At 42.7% G+C, this 19,224-nt stretch overlaps 1 protein-coding gene across 5 annotated transcripts in view; it reads right to left on the bottom strand.

Moving 5' to 3' along the window:
- The window catches only part of KLHL2 (kelch like family member 2), a 61,571-nt gene extending 44,616 nt beyond the window's left edge, over positions 1 to 16,955 (bottom strand). For 3 of the 5 annotated variants that reach the window (XM_040601562.1, XM_040601578.1, XM_040601585.1), the window contains exons 1-4: positions 16,810 to 16,955; positions 13,893 to 14,018; positions 9,269 to 9,375; positions 4,555 to 4,676 (exon numbers count right to left, since the gene is read on the bottom strand). In XM_040601562.1, the coding sequence (XP_040457496.1) occupies positions 4,555 to 4,676; positions 9,269 to 9,375; positions 13,893 to 14,018; positions 16,810 to 16,832 (378 nt within the window). In that variant the 5' untranslated portion in view covers positions 16,833 to 16,955. Of the gene's footprint in view, positions 1 to 4,554; positions 4,677 to 9,268; positions 9,376 to 13,892; positions 14,019 to 16,094; positions 16,256 to 16,809 lie in introns of those variants that run through there. The other 2 variants (XM_040601570.1, XM_040601594.1) reach the window with 2 other exon arrangements.
- Positions 16,956 to 19,224: the final 2,269 nt, after the last annotated feature.

Genomic DNA, 19,224 nt, shown 5'->3' with positions numbered 1-19,224 from the left:
TGTAACCTCCCATTCCTTCTTCCTTTGTGCTCCTTCACACACCCTCAGTCCTGCTTATCCAACTGTTTGTGGGTCACGCCACAAACAAAATTCAGAAGCCTATCATCTTGAAAAGCACACATCTGTTTCCCCCCCCACATAAGCTGTGGGACTTCTCTGGGTTTTGGTGTGAGGTATCTCTTCACTTTCCAAGCTAGAGAACTCTTCAGGACTCAACAGCCCTGCAAAGTTGTTCAACCAGTAGACTCCACAGGTGATGAGGTGCAGCACAAATAGTCAGAGCCCGTGTTACCAAATACTGTACTATAGAATGACTGCCTTAGTAAGAAGTTTGGACAACATGAGGATCTTCTTTTTTGAGGATTTCTCAGGGAAATCAGCTGCTTTTTGAACCTTGTTTTGACAGCACCTCAAATCAAATGTGCTGTCAACTCTCACACCCACGCCCTATGACGCCATACAAACAAAAGTGTCTGTTATACTTTAGATGGCAACCTGCGTAAACAGTAAGAGTTACAAAGATCCATACGTACTGGGTGTTCATATATTTATAATTGCTTATTGCTATACAAAGATTGCTCTTGAATAATTTCAGAAAATGAGCACAAAAGATTATACATATTAAAAGGGTCCTATTCAGGATTTTGGACTTCACATTGGTTGTACCTAACACAATTCTTTGAAGGGAAAAATATGCCAGGACAGAGCTTTGTGAAAATACCAGTATTTATGATGTTTCTCTTCTGATCTCTCTCATGCACACTTCCTGTTCAAAAGCAGCATCGCATGTTTATTGGCAAGTCCAACGTGAAGCTACATGTAATGTTTTCCCCAGGCAGCAGGGAAACGTCCGCCCCCTCAGGTACATGTTCCCACATCGATACAGTAACCCAAAGTATTGTGTGAACACAACAGGTAGGGCTATGTTATAAACCAGATCCTTGAAGTGATTCAAGTTAAGAAAAATAATTCAAAAAAAAATATAAATGCCAGGGAGAGAGAGCAAGGGGAAAGGAGTGTGGTGGTGGTTTTCTTTTAAGTAAGTTCAGTGATCTGTTTTATAAAGCAGTCCACTGAACAGCTGTATTAGTACAACTACAGGAACAGAGAACTGTAGCAGAGAATCAGAAAGGAACACGACCAACTTTATCCCATGTTTACCCCAATCACATCCCGCTCGCCCTTTTAACAAATCCCCAATCTGCAAACAACTGCAGGAATTTCTTCTCCGATCCATTTGTGCTCAGTGGAGGCCCTAGGTATACAGCTGACTAAATACGTGCTGAAATGCATACGCATAGTGTGGGAGAATTACTCACGCATGAGCTTCTTATAGTAACTAACTCTCCCACATTGTGCACTACGTGTAGTTAATACCTACATGGAAATTGAAAAAATTCGGTGTGCAAGAAAGTTGATTTGCCTTCTGAAAACGTTAACTTTGATGTTCCCTTCTTAAAACATGACAAATGTGATATTGCATTGTCTGACATTTCATTTCATTCCTGAAATAAAAAAAGAAAAAGGTAGAGCAGAGAGCTGAGAACACAGGAAAACGTGACGCAATATGTAATATGACAGAAACACTGGTATGGCACTGTGCGAAGTGAGTGCCATTAGAGATGAGTGATACAGTAACTCATTCTAAATGGACAAATACCAGAAGAAAACCAAGAACATACACATTCATATACCAGCTGTCTTACTGTTGGGGGCTGGGGGGAACCTCTTGAACCAAGAACTGAAGAAAAGAACAAATACTCTTTTATTTAACTACTACAGTGATAACATTCAGTGCTGAGGGCCTCTCTATGCTGGTAGTTTATGCACTAAATAAATGTGGTTTTCTCCCCAATCATCGATTACACCTGACTCTTCTACTCCCCCCCTACACCCAAAAACATACAAGTGAGAACATGACAGCGGCGAGCAGAATTGAACAGCTCTTATGCAGAAGTTGCAAAGGCACAGCAAGGAAGCAATCTCCTGTCCACATCTAGATCCAGTAAAATACTGAAGAAAGAAGCTCACAGTTAACCTGTCCCTTGAGAAAGGCCAGTGAGCTTGGCTATATCATTAGGTATTCATTTATAATCGGTTTTCATCAATATACAGTGTAGCTATTTTAATACCAAAGAGTACTTAGTAATTCTGTATTAAACACGAAGCACTCACACCCTTTTCAAACATTGTATCATAACTTACAAATTAATTCAATACCTATTCTTGCTATGTATAACCTGAAAAGACAGAATAATGCACTTGAAGTCCCATGAAGGGTATCAGAATATGAATCATAACCAACTGCCTAGAAGCTGAAGCTCTAGTTTAGCACATTAGCCCAAATACAAAAAAAGTTAAGACAGATGGTATTACACGGTGTCTTAGGTTTTCATGGTTCTGTATTCCTACAAGACAAATTCTTAACCATTATTGAAATTTCACAATACCTTCTAGCAATACTTATTCTTGTCATATGGACAAGAAATTAAGAGCTAGAATTAGATCTCAAGAGCATGCAACACATTCATGGAGAGAATACACTTTTAACTAAGGCCTGACGCTCTGCACTAGGTTTCTAAGTTGGCAGAAATTCACAGTAACACCTCCCTGGCTTTCAAACTTAAAGAAGAGGACTTTCACCAGTATATTCATTTTTATCCGTAGTCTTTGGTTCTACCATAATGCAAATAAACACTACATATAATTTAGTAATAACGCAAAAAGGATGAAAGTGACAAAGTAGGAAGAGCTTTACATTCATTACCAGTCACATTACGAGTAGATTCAGTATCAACATTGAAGTCCGACTATATCGCAATAAATCAAAATCCACTTAAAAACTTGACTGTCTTCTCAGTACTCAAGTAACCACTAAACTAATACCACTCACTAGGCCACATTATTTATATTACCATCCCCAACATCATCAGATACATCTTCAGACAGATAATCTGGAGCTGTGAAGATGAAAGCCCCATCAGACTCAGAAGCTTTAAAGCTGGAGATTTCTGGCCTTCACCAAGTTCAGCGTGAGGAAGAAACATACCACTGACTCCTCCTGCCTGCAGACAGGCGAGTCGGCAGTGCCAACAACAGGCTACAACGCACCTGCCCCGGCACCCCTGTGGCCACAGCACAGCAGGCTGCCCACTGCGTCCAGTCTGATACTACTGATCCAAACTACAAGACTGGGGTCATTGAGGTGTGTCAGCAAGACAGAATATTCTGCTTTAAGGATGAAGAGCCAGCATGATGAAGCAAGAAGGGGTTTGTTAGGGAATCTCTGACACCTCTGGATTTTGCCCAGTGTCTTCCACAATGATCCAAAAATTTGTGCAACCACCAGATTGGCAAGATACAACATAATTTCAGACAGTTTTTTCACTATGTACATCCATCGTCAGACCAGAAGTAAACAACTACTTAAGTAGATGACAAGAAATTAATATTGTAGAATTAAAAGACTTATGGTACGACCCAAGATATGGAAGGTTTAGAGGTAGGGTATTTTATTTCAAGTTGCTAATATTCTCATTTCTAGGCCTTCAATCAAGTGTAGCCGAAACTAGCAGTGACCTCATCTGATTCAGCAGCCGATGAAAAGCTAGCAATTTCAGCCTAATGCCCAATAAAAGCAAATACTTTCAAATCATACAATTGCAACAGAAATTTTCAATGCCAAATACAGCAACATGGCTTTGCCCCCTGCAAAAGCAGCACAATAACTGCTAGTAACATGGCACTGGGCAGGAGCAGAAACAAGGGCATAGAAGCAAAAAGACAAACAGGAGACTTAAATCCATCACCTGTTACACAATTAGTTTTAAACTTAGCAAACATCTACACCAAATCCCAAAAGACAGTGGAAGGAAAATCTACTCTGTCCATCTTCAGGATCTGCAGTTAGAAAACATTAAGGGCAGGAAGCTATGTTTCTAAGCTTGTCTTTGTTTTATTCTAATTGAAGTTTCAGTTTAAGGTACAGCTGATTAGAAAATCTGATCAGCTCTATGTGGGATGGGCAAAACCTTCATGCTAGATATCGGTTGATTTAAAAAAAAAAAAACAAAAAAAACCCCAAAAAACAGCAGTAGCTAAAAATTTCTGCACAACTGGCCACTGGCAAGGTACAGAGACTGAGCAGGAGAAAGTACTGTATTCTACAGGCCAGCAGAAAAAAAACCAACACACAGAGACAGCTGAATTGGAAAACATGTTTTTCACGTTTAGGATCAAATCTACTTTGTTTATGTAAATTGTACTAAAGTATCAGAGAGGGGGTGGTACAGAGGTGACTGACAGCATTCATTTCATTATTACATAAGGTTTGGTTGCAAAGCCCATTTAAGTCAACTGACTCTTCATTTACTTCAATAGCCTTTGAATTTGACCTAAAATTTAAACAGCATGACTACTTGCTTTGTAAGCACAAGGTCTGAAAAATTCCAGTTTGCAGACAAGATTTCCCGTATCGAAGCTGAACCACACTGACAAAACAAATGACTCTGCACATTACATCTCTTTTGCAGCAGAAAATATTCTCACTCTTACCTGCACATTTTCTTCTGTAACTTGAATTTCAGCAGTGTAAATATAATCAATAAGCATCCTTAGAGTCCACCCATCAACTTCCTTTATTCGAACTCTCTTTGCTCGGCTTTCACTCATCTCACCTACAAATACAGTTTATTAGTCAAGTAAATGAGACAGAAATACAGCACAAATGTTTAATACACACAGAGCTTTTTGTGTATGATCAGTTGTGACAGTAAACAACTTCAATAATAATTCAAGTTCCTTCCTCCCTCCCTCCCAAGAGAAAGGAATACTTTGTTGTTAGCACCATGTGGGTGCCATCTGAGTCAATACTTTTACAGCAGGTGACCCATTTTCTCCGGTGTACAGTATCAGGAAAATATTGTTAACAGGCATAAATAACTCTTCAAATGCATATAAAATCATTTTTCTGGTAAAGCAAGCAATTAAAACACTCTACTTTTATTAATTTCTTAACTGAAGGAGCACACCAAAGGCAGTCTGGAGTCTTTTTAATTAAATAAGAAAAATTATATCCCCGCAGAAAAATTAACATACATAATTCTTTGCTTGACTACTTATTATTCCCTTGGCAATTTCACCTCTGATACAGATGTGACTAAACAGTTAAAACTCAAGCTAAGATAAAATGGTAAGCAAGGGAAAACTTCTTGGATCTCATTTTGTGGAGGCTGACATATTGGCCATACGCCACAACTGATCTTTGTAGGAAAGGCCTGCAGAATAGCTTCCATCTTCTAAAATATATCTCACAATACAACATTGTGTTAATATCCGAAATAACTGCCCAAAGATGCATTTTGAAGTAATGATTATAACTTTCTCCATGACTACCAACCACACATCTGCTCATCTCAGACTTTTAACCCCTTTTGCCTTGACTTGCACTGACAAGCAAAGCATGAACTATGCCGGTTATGTTGGTAGATACATAAACTTTGATTTTGGAAGAGTATATTCCAGCCTCTGGATACATCAATTTCTTATTTTTCTGTATTGGCTGTATTTTTGTTTCTTTCCTCAAGGCATCTAGAGATAAGGGCACTGACGAGGTAACGGATTTAATGTGTACAACAGAAGCAGACAGGATGGGGAAGCGAACAAGATGATGCTGACCATTGCTGCTATTTCCTTGTAAAGCACATACACATTTTCATTGTTTGTTACCCTGTGGTCTCTAGGGTTGGTGCCAAACAATGCATTTTACCCAATGTTTTTGGCAAAGGGATCATCACTGAGAAATTTGTTGCTAATATTCATGCCTTTTTTTGAGCTGGAGGGTAAGGAATGGCATTTTAAATCAAGTCTTTAAGTGGTGTAAAGCACAGAAGAACTTCTACAGAACATGACACTACTTAACGGCAGCACAGGTTGCTAGCATTCTAGAAAACACTGATGAAGAACCACATCAAAACCAGCAAAATCCAGCCCCCCTCAGAGACTTCTCTTTTCACCTGCTCTTCTGAAACATTCCCCTACACCTCTGAAGGACGATAGCAGTGTGTTCTCTGCAGGGCCCTGTATTCCAAATTTCTACTTGTAGTTTGACACAGATTAAACCTATTGATCTTCAGAGCATGTGTGCTGCAAGTTATTTATTATGCGAGCTCCTGTGGAGGTGGTCCTTTGGGAAAATTGTGTGTGTGGGAGAGCAAAGTTTGGTATTCTGCAAGCACATTAGCTTTGTTTTCAGATTTTGTCAAGGCTTCTGGAGCCATGGATAGGCACCTTCTCTGTTTAACAACAGAGCCCAAAATACTAAAAAAAAAAAAAAGAAAAATCTATAAACCACCAAATGCAAACAAAACCAAAACAAAGACTTGCTTCTATCTTCACGCTAAATGGGCATGCAGTCTTACTACAATCCTAGCTCAGCCCTCTTGTGAGCTGGACTTGACAGATCATGTGCAGGAAAACACAGATTCACTTGCTAGGCAGTCCCAGCCCAGAATTCAGGCTCTGAAGAACCCTGTTCATGACTGGGAAGCTGCACCGCCGTATCTCCACAGAGCTGTTAGCAATGGGAAGTCGTATCATGACCAGAAAAGAAAGCACTGAGATGATCCAACCTCCCAAGCAAGAACAGCAGAGTACTACGCTAAGCTGAAGTTACTAAAAGACTATCTAGAAAGCTTATATTGTTCCTCACAAAGTACTGTAAGGAGGCTTTAAAAAAAACAAAAACCACCCACCACACAGAATTTTACAAACTAAGAATGGAAGTGAAGAGAGCAGGTAATTCCCTAAGGATAACTGCCATTGCAGAAGAGAAAATTAAAAGTCAGGTCATCTTTGTCCCAAGTCAAGCTGTATGGCCACTGAAGCGTCCCCTTCTTTCCTCTAAACATTTAAGTGTATTTAATTCAGATCACAATACATTTCTAAAGAATTCCACTGCATACAGAAGGACAAATTATTCCTAGTAACACAGTCCCAGGTGTTTAATCTTCCCCCTGTCTGCCACAGGATAATTGTTACTAACTGTCTAAATTTTGTAACTTTAAAAGGCAGTAACTTTTTCGTTCTGGATATTTAATAGGGCTACTTGTACCATTACACCTGCAAACAGATAAAAAAAAAACAGGCAGAGCATTTGATCCCAGTTCATTCCATATCCCGGCCTGCACAGCAGTCAGCACCCAAGGACTCGGAGAAAGATGGAAGTAACCTGCAAACTTGTCAAAATATAAGCTTCTAATTCCTAGTCAAGAAGTAAGCATAAAGCATAAAAGGGCAATTTTTTTTTTTACTGTCTTTTCGGTTCCTGTTTTATTCTGGATGGAGGAAGACATTTTCCCATTTGGTTGTAGCCAGTTAAGGGATCAAAGTTGCTTATTTGAAGTTGGCGATTGCTGGCTGAGAACACAGATCTGCCTGCGGAGCGTGAACTGCGGGCTTCGGAGGTAACAGTTACCATGAACATCAGGAATTTTTTTCTGTGGGGAATGTCTGACATGCACCAACACCACAGCCGGGCCTTGCTGGAACCAGCCTATGACAGTAGCCTAAAATCTGTTGCTAAATCTTGAAGGCACAGCTGAATTCCATTTAAACTCCCACCAGCGTGGTTCACCAGCTACACAAACATTGCCACAGATGTATGGGTTAAACACTTCCCACCCTTTACCCAGGTGAGCATTCCCACCCTCTGCACCACTGGGGGCCAAAGACAATCTACATTCAAAAGCATAAAACACGCAAAAAATGTTAAAAGGGACTGAAGCAAGGAAAGAACCAAGATTTCAGTGATTCCATCTGGAGAGCAGCCACAGCCACTGCTGCACTGGCACTCCTAACAGGTAATAAACTTCTCCACAGAAAGGGCAGGAGGGGCAAGCAGAAATGCCTTAACCAGAAAAAGCTTAATGTAAAACTGTACTCCAAATAAAGAGCATTTCCAATGTGACAGCCAACTACAGTTAATCTTCCATACAGAACTAATGTGAGAGGCTTGCGTTTCCCTGTTACTACACTGACAGAAAGGAACTGCAGAAGAAGCTGTTTTCATTCTAACTTTAAGGGCAGCAGTAAAAATTAGGAAAGAATGTATCAGTCACCTGGAATGTTTGTCTCAACCACAAATGCAAGCTTGAAGAACTACTAGAAGAACAGATACTTAATTTTACACACAACTTTAAAGCATTGTTGCTGCTTGTAGTGACTTCACTTCTAGCTTTGGTTGTGTCAAAATATTAGCATATAAAAATCAAGAATAATCAGCTGCTTCCCCAAGACCCAACAGTATTTCAAATGTCATCAATCTTCCAGTTGCATACAATTAAAGTTATTAAAACTCTAATTTGCTTGTATAGTGGCAGGCCAAGAGTCACATTTCCACTTCCACCTGAGCTGGTGGTCAGAAGCAATATGTGGCAGAGAATTCTTTTAGTTTCAGACAGTCAACATTAACCACCAGACTGGTACAAGATTTGAGAAGGAACCAACAAAACTTCAGAAGTTAATTTTAACATGCATTTAGTAGCATTTTCATTTTGACACCAAATTCCACATGATTTCCATGGGATTTGTAAGCATTATGAAATTAAACCCACAGCACAGGAATTCAGCAGCTGGAGGCTCCTATGACCCTGAACCTATCTTAGCTTTGCGAGCCCTCGGCATTCCTATTCTAGCAGCAGAGCAGTAACGTGGCCAGCATGGAGCGAGCCGAGGCAGAATCAAGCCCGCACAGAGAAGTTGTGGCAATGATGCAGAGCACATCTGTCACAGAGAATTAACCTAAAAATACCGAAACATGTACTCCAGCTACAGGCTGTCAAAGCCACAGGAAGCTTTCATATCTACTAACAGCCTAAAGTACTTAGGGTCTGAGGAAAGTAGCAGCAGTAGTTGTTACAGGACATAATTTACTCCAAAATGCACATGAAAGTTATTTTAACCTTCTTTTGGACAACTGACATTATTAGAGCCTTAAAGGGTATAACAACTCTGCTATTCCTGGCTGACCTAACATTTAAATTTGTTTAAATGAAGGAGATTTTTTTAAAGCATTCATCATGCTAACAAAGAAAAAGTTGCCACTATGTCCTTAGACTGAAAAAAAAAATAATAAAAAAAAAAGAAACCCAAATGTTCCTAATGGCTTACCTAAAAATGAAATGAGATCCTAAAAAGCAAAAGTTATTTAATTTTGTGCTTTACAAGTTGGATTGGATTACAACATAATAAGTATTGAAATGTTTGGTACCTGTAAACATGGCATGGAAGTAGGGGCTGCAGGCGGCTAACACAACTCTATGCGCTGCAATTTCCATGTCTTCAGCTACTATCGTCACATCACACAGCAAGTTTTGACTATTTAGAAATATCAGAGAAGGCAATTTCACATCAGTGAACTACAACAGAAAAGTATATAATATCACACACAATTTCTTTTCCCGTGCCCTCAAAAGACGCAGGCAGACAACGTTGATGAAGCATTGTTTTTAAACGTGTTAAACAACCACATGGTTATTATTCATTGGGATTACAGATGGTGCTTTGGTACACAGAACTTTCTAAAAATCAAACAACTGGATTGTGATTTCTTGCACAGAAGTTTTCTGCATTGAAGAACCAAAATTTGTGTCAAGCCCAACATGTAAATCTTCTCACTGGAAGTCTGGGCCTCTTTGAATAATTAGCATAGAAAAAAAATGATACACACAAACACTAAAAAAGAAAACCGAGGTAAGAAATAAGACCTTACAGATAACAAAGAATCAAAACTTCAGTTGCGGTGCCTGTGTCACATTACATTGGAAGCTCATGCCTACTTCACTGTTCAAAATCACTACTCCATCATCTCTATTTACTCTTTTCCAAGAAATTTTCATAAACAGTCCATGCACGTAAGAGCAATTATTTTTTTCCGCTCTGACCAGTTTAGAATTTATTATGGTTAACTTCATATCTTGCCTGACATTTTATCTTCATTACATCCATTTGCATTCTTGTCCTTGCCTTGTAATACATATTTCCTCCTCCTTCTGTTGCAATAAAGTAACATCCATTAACAATCCCGCCGTCCCTGCCTGTGGCAGGGGGCCGGCCTGGACAACCAGTGACGGTCCCTTCCAACCCAAACCACCGTCATTCCCAATACCGGTGCTTCCAGTGTGGCTTATGGCTATTGGACAGCCCTGTCCCAGATAAACCCACCACACCACATACTCTTCATAATCCAAATTTCCAGATCAAAAGGGACGGGGGGTGGGGGGAACGCACACACCGAAAAAAAACACCCCACACCCTCAAAAGGCTCCAATCCCCCAGCACCTACGGAGCCGTAGTCACCACTGCCTCTCACCCCCTTCCCATGCCAGCGTGGTCCCTGCAAAGTCACATACAATCCACAAAACTTGGCCAGGGCAACAAAGGGAAGCGGGGAAACCACGATCTAACAGAACGTATTCCTTAGGGATGGGGCTAGAGCTGTACGTCAATCCAGCGATCTCTATTCTTAGTACTTCCAAAAAGATAAAATCTTACTTTTTCTGAATATATATTGCAATTAGAGTGCAGGCTTTCTGATAGTTTGCAACTACCACAGACGGTTGTTGCAGAGACCAGGGGAAGCAGCTGCAGCTACAGCTCCCAGCCAAATCGCCCAGCTATTCTCCTCAGTCCAAAGAAAATCCCATGATCTCTCAGCCTCTGCAATCATCCAGTTTATCTGAGCCCACCCTCAAGTAAGGTGGCTGTGTGGAGGTCGCACCCCAAAAAATTTGGTGGCCACAACTAACCTTTGGGGCCATACTGTAATCCTGGCATTAAAATACTTTCCCCCTTTCAGCTTTTAATACTACAGCAACTAAGTCCCGTAAGTTTAGCCTGCAACACCATTATTATCAAAGATGTATAACACAAGGTAATGACATACCCAGATGAAACACACAATTCAGAGAAGCTTGAAAACAACTATTAAATTTATTATACAAAAATTGAAACAGAAACCTGGACATAAAAGGTCATCAGATACCCAGCTTCTTCAGACACCTGCACTTATCCTGACAACAGGAACAAAACATTTTATACTTAGCCACACAGAAATACCAAAGATAACAATGAAGCCAGAAGCAAGAATTACATCAATGCAAAACTCCAGCTAATTAACCACATTGTGCATATATAGACATAGTAACTTAGAGGTAGTTCAGATATATCTCTACTCTGGAACTGCGTTAAGTGAATGAATATGCTCTGTGTTACTACCACACAACTGAAAAGCTAAATCAACTACTAAAACTACTAAATAAACAAGCTTATAAATTTAATCACGTACTCTGCTGCAAGCATCCTGTGGCTTCCACAGCAACTCTACACCTTCATTTCATGAGGACACACCAATTTATTTCAGAAAAGCTTGCATTCTGACACAACACTGTGCTCATTTGCTTGTACAGAGCGACTGAATGAACCGAGCCATGGGGGTACATCATCTCAGTAAAGGAAATGAGAAAATGAGAAAGGGGGAGCAAACAAGTATCGATTTAAGAACAATAACTGTTTACCAGCTCACAGGCTATTCCTCATTGGTTATTATAAAGAAAGGTCATTACCCACGCCTTCAGAAGATCTTGGTAAAGTCTTGTTTGTATGAATGAGGATTTTAACAAATTTAAGTAAGGTCAAATTCCGTTGTGATAAAAGGAAATCATAATGAAGAGTAAAGATGGGTATCAGAGGGTAATTTCTTCATATGTCAAGAACTAATTAGCTATCCTAATGATCTCTCTGACTCAGTGTTGAGATGATGGTGAGTAATGCAATGACAAAAACTACAAAGGACAAAATTACTCAAATTTGTCAAAATTTGAAGGCACAGAAAAAACCTCTTATGAGCTAGTAGAACCAGGCAACTTGACAGCAGCCGAAAATGTAATATAAACTCACGAGCTTAAGCATTCCAAAACAAATGTATTTCAAATGCCTAAGCAGATGATTTCTTCGCTAGCTATCCACTTTCTGGAGAGTAAACCCCTGGGCAAATACCTGCTTGTGCTATACTAATGAAAAAAACTGAAATAGAAACCACTTTAAAAATGTAGTAAATAAAATCTAAAATATCATTTCCTTGATTAATATTAGGTCTTTATTTAGAATAATGAAATCTGAAACACTTCTAAAATATTTTAGTTTATAATTTCAAATAAATAAATACAAATATTAATGTTTATACTCTTATTTAATTAGCACTTACCATTCTAAAAGCTGTACTCAGCTTGAACAGCGACATTGCTGCCTCAACTACCTTATTAAATAAGAACTACCTAAGTTAAGGTTTGCATGGCTCTGCTCCTGTTCCAACTTTATTTATACATGTAAGACAAAATTGCTCAAATTTCTTCTACACCAATTCAAATCTAAGTAACCATGGAAACTAAAGTATATTCTGAAAATGATCCACGGCCTTCAACAATGCACTCTGCGGGAAGACCATGTATCTTTTACTCGCAACACAACAAACGCAGGTAAGGTTTCTGCTTCTGGAATTGTTGCAAGATTCATTCTGGGAAGCTGTTTCTTCATCTAAACTCTTGCTCATCCTTAGGAAGTGATGGCTACTGGCTCTAGCCAGGCTCTGTTACACTCCTTAAGACACTGAATCTGGTTACTGGGATCCTTGAAAAAGCCAAGGGTGTTAAGTAAGGTGAAACGACAAGTATCAGTCCTTCTCGCGAAAGGTAACTGGGTTGTTAACAGACTAGAAAAATAGTCTTTGCTCTTATCCCGTTATCCTCAGACTATGGAAGTCTTTCAGCTGGATTTAAAGTCATTTATAGTCAGCATATGATTTTTCTCCAGTCTTCCAGTATGGTATGAACTGTCACAGCCAGACAAATACGTTGACTGACCACAGTATCTACCAGAGTACTAAAAGTTTTACCCATATGGAACAGCAAAGACCAAAGACAGAGGCATACTTTAATAAGGTATCAGTTGCTGTCTTTTTTCAGGTGAAGTCTCTCCAGGTTCTAATCTTCTAAGGGAAATAACAAAGTAGTACAGGATTTTCACATCCTCTGGTATTGTCTGTGCTAGAGAAGTGGTTTATTTATTTAATTCCTCAATTCTGGCTGTTAGTTATAAAGCTGAATTACTGTCAGTGATAGATGTGAGTCCTAATTATCAGAGCTCAGTTGTGAGCTCTAATTACCAGCTATCACACAGTTTTCAACACCATCCCACCTCACTCATATGTAGAAAATAAATCAATATGGGTGCTAAGAACAGCAGCACCAGTCTCTCAGTTTTGCTCAAACTGATGGCAGTACCACTTGAAGTTTTACAAAACTTTCCTGAGAAAAGTTACTTCCAATATTTGATTTGGGAGTTCATCAGTTTCTCCCAGGGGGCAACAAAAGATAACTAAGAAAAGGTACTATCAGTTGCTCTACATTTGTTAGACTGTGACCTATGTCTCCAGACTAGAAAATTTTAACATTTTTCCAGTTCCCAGCCTACCACAAAAATCAACGGAGGCACATGAAGAGCCTTAGACTCAGCTAAACAGCCACTTTACATCTGTCCAGGATCAACTACATAGAAGACAGGATCAGTAGCTCTAACTCTTCAAATACAACCTCCACATATTTTTCAAGTCTCAAACCCAGTTTGGATTTACTTACGAGGGACAAAAACATGCTTTACATTACAGCTGTCGTCATATGACTATCATTCAGCTATCACTTCACTGTATATTTAACCCTTCTCATCAGCTACACTTCTGGAATTGCACGTTCTTAAACAAACAATTACTATTAACTGAACAAACGCAAATGAAAGTAAAAATGTATTATGGACTCCAGATGTACACAGTGTAGTAATACCTTCTTAATTCATTCATAACTTTAAAGGCTTTCTTCATGTGCCATGGGTTTACTGTAACAGGACAGTGAATTTCAGTGTTATCATCTTTCAGATCCAAGGGCTTCTGGTGGCAAAGCTTGGTACATCTGGAAAGAGGAAGGAAAACAAAGAAGAGAGTTAACACTTCTGTCTAACCTCCAGTTCTGTCACTCTTATTTTCCCCACCTTCATCTTGGTGAAGAGGAAAAGATTTGTACTCCAACTTACTCTTTACTCCAAGCAATTCAAGTTTCCCCATTACCCACAGTGCAGAGTAGGTAGAATTCCTGAGGAAGTAATATGTTGGTGACCCAGCGAGGTTCACAGGAGCACTCAGGGCTAACAATAGTCTCCACTAAGGAAAACATGAAGATGGTGCCTTAGAATATTTACAATAAGCCCTAAAGTGAGGGGAAAAGCAGAGGTTTGGGAACTTTTAGCCTGATGTCCATACAGACCAATGGCAGAATGCAGCATCCATCACCCCCATCTCTCAATGCTGTCACCACCTGTGAGACAAGAGCCACACTCTGCCCCTCTCCCAGGCCCTCCTTACTGGTTCATGCAGCTCCCAGTTCATGTCTGACAGGAAGACCACAGGGCAACTACTTCAATTGCCCAGGCCTTCCCTAGCAGCAGCACAAGACGTAAGTGAATATGAGGAAAAAGTGGGTAGTTTTAGAGATGCACTACGTGTTTTGAAAAGCAAAGCAACCAACCTCTTTAGTCTTCTCTCAAAAACGCACCCAAAATACCAAGAGAGAAAAAAACCTAAGCACTGTGAAAAATCATTAGCTCTATCTGCAATTACCTCCCTTCATAAGGAATACCCAAGCACTACAGACAATAACTTCTGTAGAAAAATGATTATGTACACCCCTCAACCTCTAGGACTGTCCCAACAGCAAGTGGGTTTTCATGCCAAGCAAAGCCAATGGCTTGTTTCATTGTTTACAATCACAACATTATTCTTACAAGGCAAACTGCATTGTCGTAGTACTTAGAAAATGCTTAGTGTCAGTGATGTTTTCACCTATGGTATCGTAAACCTATTCCAGAACCTTCAAGCTGGAAGTAAGCAGGCAGGGAAGTCACCTGGTCGTGCAACTGATCCTGGTACATCAGAGATGTGATTCTAAATGAAACCTAAAGCAAGTAAGATTGAGTTTATAGTCAAATTTAAGGTATGCATTGAATCCCGTAGTTCCAGCCTCACTTCCACCATACCTAAAGCTTTTTACTTGGGCAAGTCTAAAGAAGCTTAAAAGAAAAATTCAACTATAATTTAAGATTTTAAACTCGAGCCCCAATTCTGTGCACTACAACATGCAAAGCAAAGTAGTTGGCTCTATTTCCCATGATTCCAAAACTAGATACTAAATTTTGGAGAAAACAGCATGAAACTGCATCAAACAACAAAGGAACAGAAAAAAGTCCCTGAAAAACACCAGCTAGCAAAGTAAAATCCACCTACAAAACTCAAATTACTACCAACTTACTACACTGTACCACGAAACTTCTATGAATTAAAGTTTCATGCTCAATTTTGAATGATACAACTCATTGCTGAAAGGAATCACGTAACAAACAATTTTGCATCACTCAGAAAAAAATAAATCATTACATGTTACAGAGCACATACACATGCTGCTGTGTAGAGGTTAAAAAAAAAAAAAGACACCCTATCTAGAAAACTCCTTTGGACTGAGCATTACTCTTCTAAATCATGTGACATGTAGTGACCAGCATTCAAAAAGTCACATACAGAAATCAGTGACTTCAGGAAACACTCAGAACACCAAAGGATAACTGAAGAAGAGACCCAGCTTTTAATTATACCACTGCCTTATCAAGTCCAAAATACGAACACTTCTTGCATGGCACCTTTATAAATCCCAAAGCAGTGCATCAGGTACTGAAGCATACGTATCTGCACACGTATACGGACTATGCACACATCACATACAGACAAGCAAGGAAAAAGGGTGGTCAGAGTTGCCTGTAGAGAGCTGCCAAGCAACCTGGACAGATGGAGGAGTTCCTACGAAGCGTGAATTCCTTTGCTGAAGTTTCATTAGTTTGTCACAAAGGATGACTTTGTTTTAAGCTAATGAAGCCTACAAAACCACCAGCCATACCCCTCCCGTTCTGAGAGCGGCTTGTCTGCCTGGAGTCTCCCTTACCATTCCACCAGTTGGGTCAAAGCCGTCTGAACTGGCTCCCTTTGGGTTGTTCTCAAGGGCCTCACCCGGAGCGCACGGGCCGCAGCGGGGACCGGACCGGCCGGCGGTGCCGGGGGTGCGGGGCTGCGCGTCCTGCCGAGCGCTGCCGGGAGCGACGGCTCACCCGGTCCCCGGCACCGCCGGCGTGCGCCGAGCGGGACTGCTGAGTCAAGCGGGGAGCAACTGGGGACCGCATATGGAGGAAGCAGAAGGAGTGAGGGGGAGGATGGAAGAAAAAAAAGGCCAGGGAAAAAAGCGCCTGTCCCCGCCAGCGGGCGGGCTGCGGGAGGCGGCGAGGGGGTGCCGGCAGCCCTGCGCCCACCCGCGGGGACCCGGCGCCCGCGTCCCCCGGCCCGGCCGGCACCCAGCGCCCGCCGAGGCACGGCGCTGCAGACGGCCGCGCTAGCCCCGGGCCGCCCGGCAGCGATCACCGGCTCCGCCGCCGGCGCGACTCTCCCGCCAGTGCTGCCCCAGCCGCCGCGGCCGGGTCTGCGCCCCCGCCAGCGCCGCTCCGCCCCCGGTGCCGAGGGGAGCCGGCTCAGCTCGCTGTTACGCGGCGGGGCCCGGCCCCGCGCCCCCAGCCCGCGGCGCTGCACCGCGCTCCGCTCCGCGCCGCCGTCCCGGCCGGGCTCCGGGAGCTCGGCCGCCTCCCCGCCCGCCCCGCCGCCGCACTCACACGGGCGGCAGCAGCATCTCCATCGCGGCTCCGCTCGGGCTCCCTCCGTGCAACGCGGGCGCGGCGCGCTACCGCCAGCACCATGCCAGCCGCCGCTGCCCCGCCGCGGGGTGCCGCCTGCGCCCGCCCGGCGGAGCCCCCACTGCCCGCCGGGAGCCGCCGCCGCTGCCCACTTCCGGGTTCCCGCCCGCCGGAGGGCGCCGGAGGGGCGGGGCGCTGGCGCAGGCGCGGTGGCGGGGGGCGCCCGGGCCGACCCCGTGGGCTGCGGTGCCGAGGTGGGCGGGCGGCTGCACGCAGGTACCCTCGGCCGGGCGCTGCGCTGGGCGCCGCTGGGGCTGTGGGGGCCGGTGCTGCCTTTCGGCGGGGCGGCGCCGTCCCAGTGGCTCTGGGAAGCGGAGGAGGCGCCGCTGCCCGCCGCTGAAGGGAGCGGGGGCCTGAGCGGGGGGCGAGCGCGGGCCCGCGGCCCCGCCGGTCCCAGGGCGCGTCTCCGCCTGCCGGGAGCGCGGGGGCTGCGGGCAGGGCCGGAGAGCGGGCCCGGGCCGGGGCGTCCGGCGGCGGGGGGGACCGCGGGGGGCGCGCTGGGCCCTGCAGCCGGGACTGCCCGTGGGAAATAAACCAGCCAAACGTGGCCGCAGGTCTCGGCTGCGAGAGGAGCCGCGCGGGCCGCGGAGGGCACCCGCGGCTGGGTCCCGGGCCGGCGGGGAGCGGCCCTGGCAGGGCCCGAGCGGGGCAGCGGCTCAGGGCGGGGATAGGGGCGCTGCGGGGGGCAGGCCGTGACCGATCTGCTTTCATTTGAGCCGGTCCAGCAGAAGAGCGACTGTGCGGGTGCCAGCAGCTGCCCTCCAGCCTGCAGTCATGCAGTCGCCAACGTCGAGGATGCCGACCATGAAGTACTTGTGTTCTAGTGTTTGCTTCAGTAGCCTCTGTGATGCAGAACAGGCCAAAAGAAACAAATGCAATAGGGATCTCTTTCAAACATGTCTGTGCAAGCGATGCTAATTCGATTAGTAATGAAGAATACTACATTTAGCAACTCCTGCCCTGATGTACTCGAGAAGAATGTACTGTACTAGCCCCTCTGTAAGTTACTTAAAAATCTTAGCTTAGATTGTGTGGTGGAAGATGTGTTTAGCAAGCTGAACACACTTTAGGTATTTATGTCTGATAGTGTTTGTAAAAATAAAATGCTTCTTCACTGGAGAAAGATTTTGTATTGGCAAAGTAACTGCTAAACTAATAAATCTGTTTTGTCTAAGAGTGGTAAGTTCGAGGACAGCAAATTTTAAGTAGAAGGCAAAACAGAAAACAGCAGGCGCGTTTTGGGTGAAGAATATAAATGGATACATAAAACCTTCACCAATGTTTCTAATAAGGTTATTAAAACTAAATGTATTTTAATTTGTTACTTTCATGTTTGGTAGTCTAATAATATTCCTCACTTGGAAAACACCATTTTAGTTTTCTCAGTTTACCAATCCTCTTTCACTACGCTGTGATGTTTGATCCGGGAACACTTCAAAATTTTTTCAATGGGTTTCCACCAGAGGTTTTTCTAAATTAAATAGTTGCAATTGTTAGTGCCTGTTTTTATGAAGTCTGTGCTTCATAACTGCTGAGTTTGTCTCCTCGAGAGACAACTAGATTTGCTTCTGGGTTGTATTGGAAAAGACAAGGTACTTGTTAAAGATCTGACAGATGCAACAAAACCTGTTTGCAGGGCAGTCGGCTCCAAAGGAGCCAATCAGCAATAATGCACTCTGAAAAGGGGGTTTAAAATTCAGCCTGCTCCATGTGGTATAGCGTCAGCAAGTTCTGAGTTCATAAGCAGGGATGGCCTGGGTAGATCAGAGAGTTGCTGTTGACCGTCACATCACACTTCAGGTTTTTGTACCCTAGAATAAAGTCCTGTGCATGCTACTTGGTAAGACAAAGTTCCTAGCTTTTACTGATCCATAAGACCTAAGTGAACCCAACTAGTCATAGATTGCACGGTGTTTAAAGGTCCACACGGGACATGCATCATTGTAAACTTGTCCAGAAGCTGATGAGGGGTTTTGTACACTACCTGCATATACATCCTGCAAGCACCTATGTGCAGAAGCTGCAGATTCTGCCCGTTGTTAACATGGCAGAACTGTTTATTAATGTTTATTCTTAAATGAAATTTAGCATTTCCAACCTGTGATTTCTTTTCTTGTAGTGTTGTTTTGGCCTTTAAGCCAAATGTTTAATGTTTTTTGAAGTAACTTTGGTGATGCAGAACATAAAGAAACACAAATAGAGCAGGATTCTATTTTATTTTTCTAAAATTATGTCTTTGTACTTCAGTAATCATGAAAGAAATCATAAACAGCTGAAACAAAAAAGACTGCATCCAAACTACATTATGTGATTACAGCAAAACAACTTACATAT

Source organism: Falco naumanni, chromosome 1 (genome assembly GCF_017639655.2).
Source record: "Falco naumanni isolate bFalNau1 chromosome 1, bFalNau1.pat, whole genome shotgun sequence".
Classification (NCBI taxonomy): domain Eukaryota; kingdom Metazoa; phylum Chordata; class Aves; order Falconiformes; family Falconidae; genus Falco; species Falco naumanni.
The sequence above is the reverse complement of the archived record's forward strand: the minus strand, read 5'-3'. Positions and strand labels throughout refer to the sequence as shown.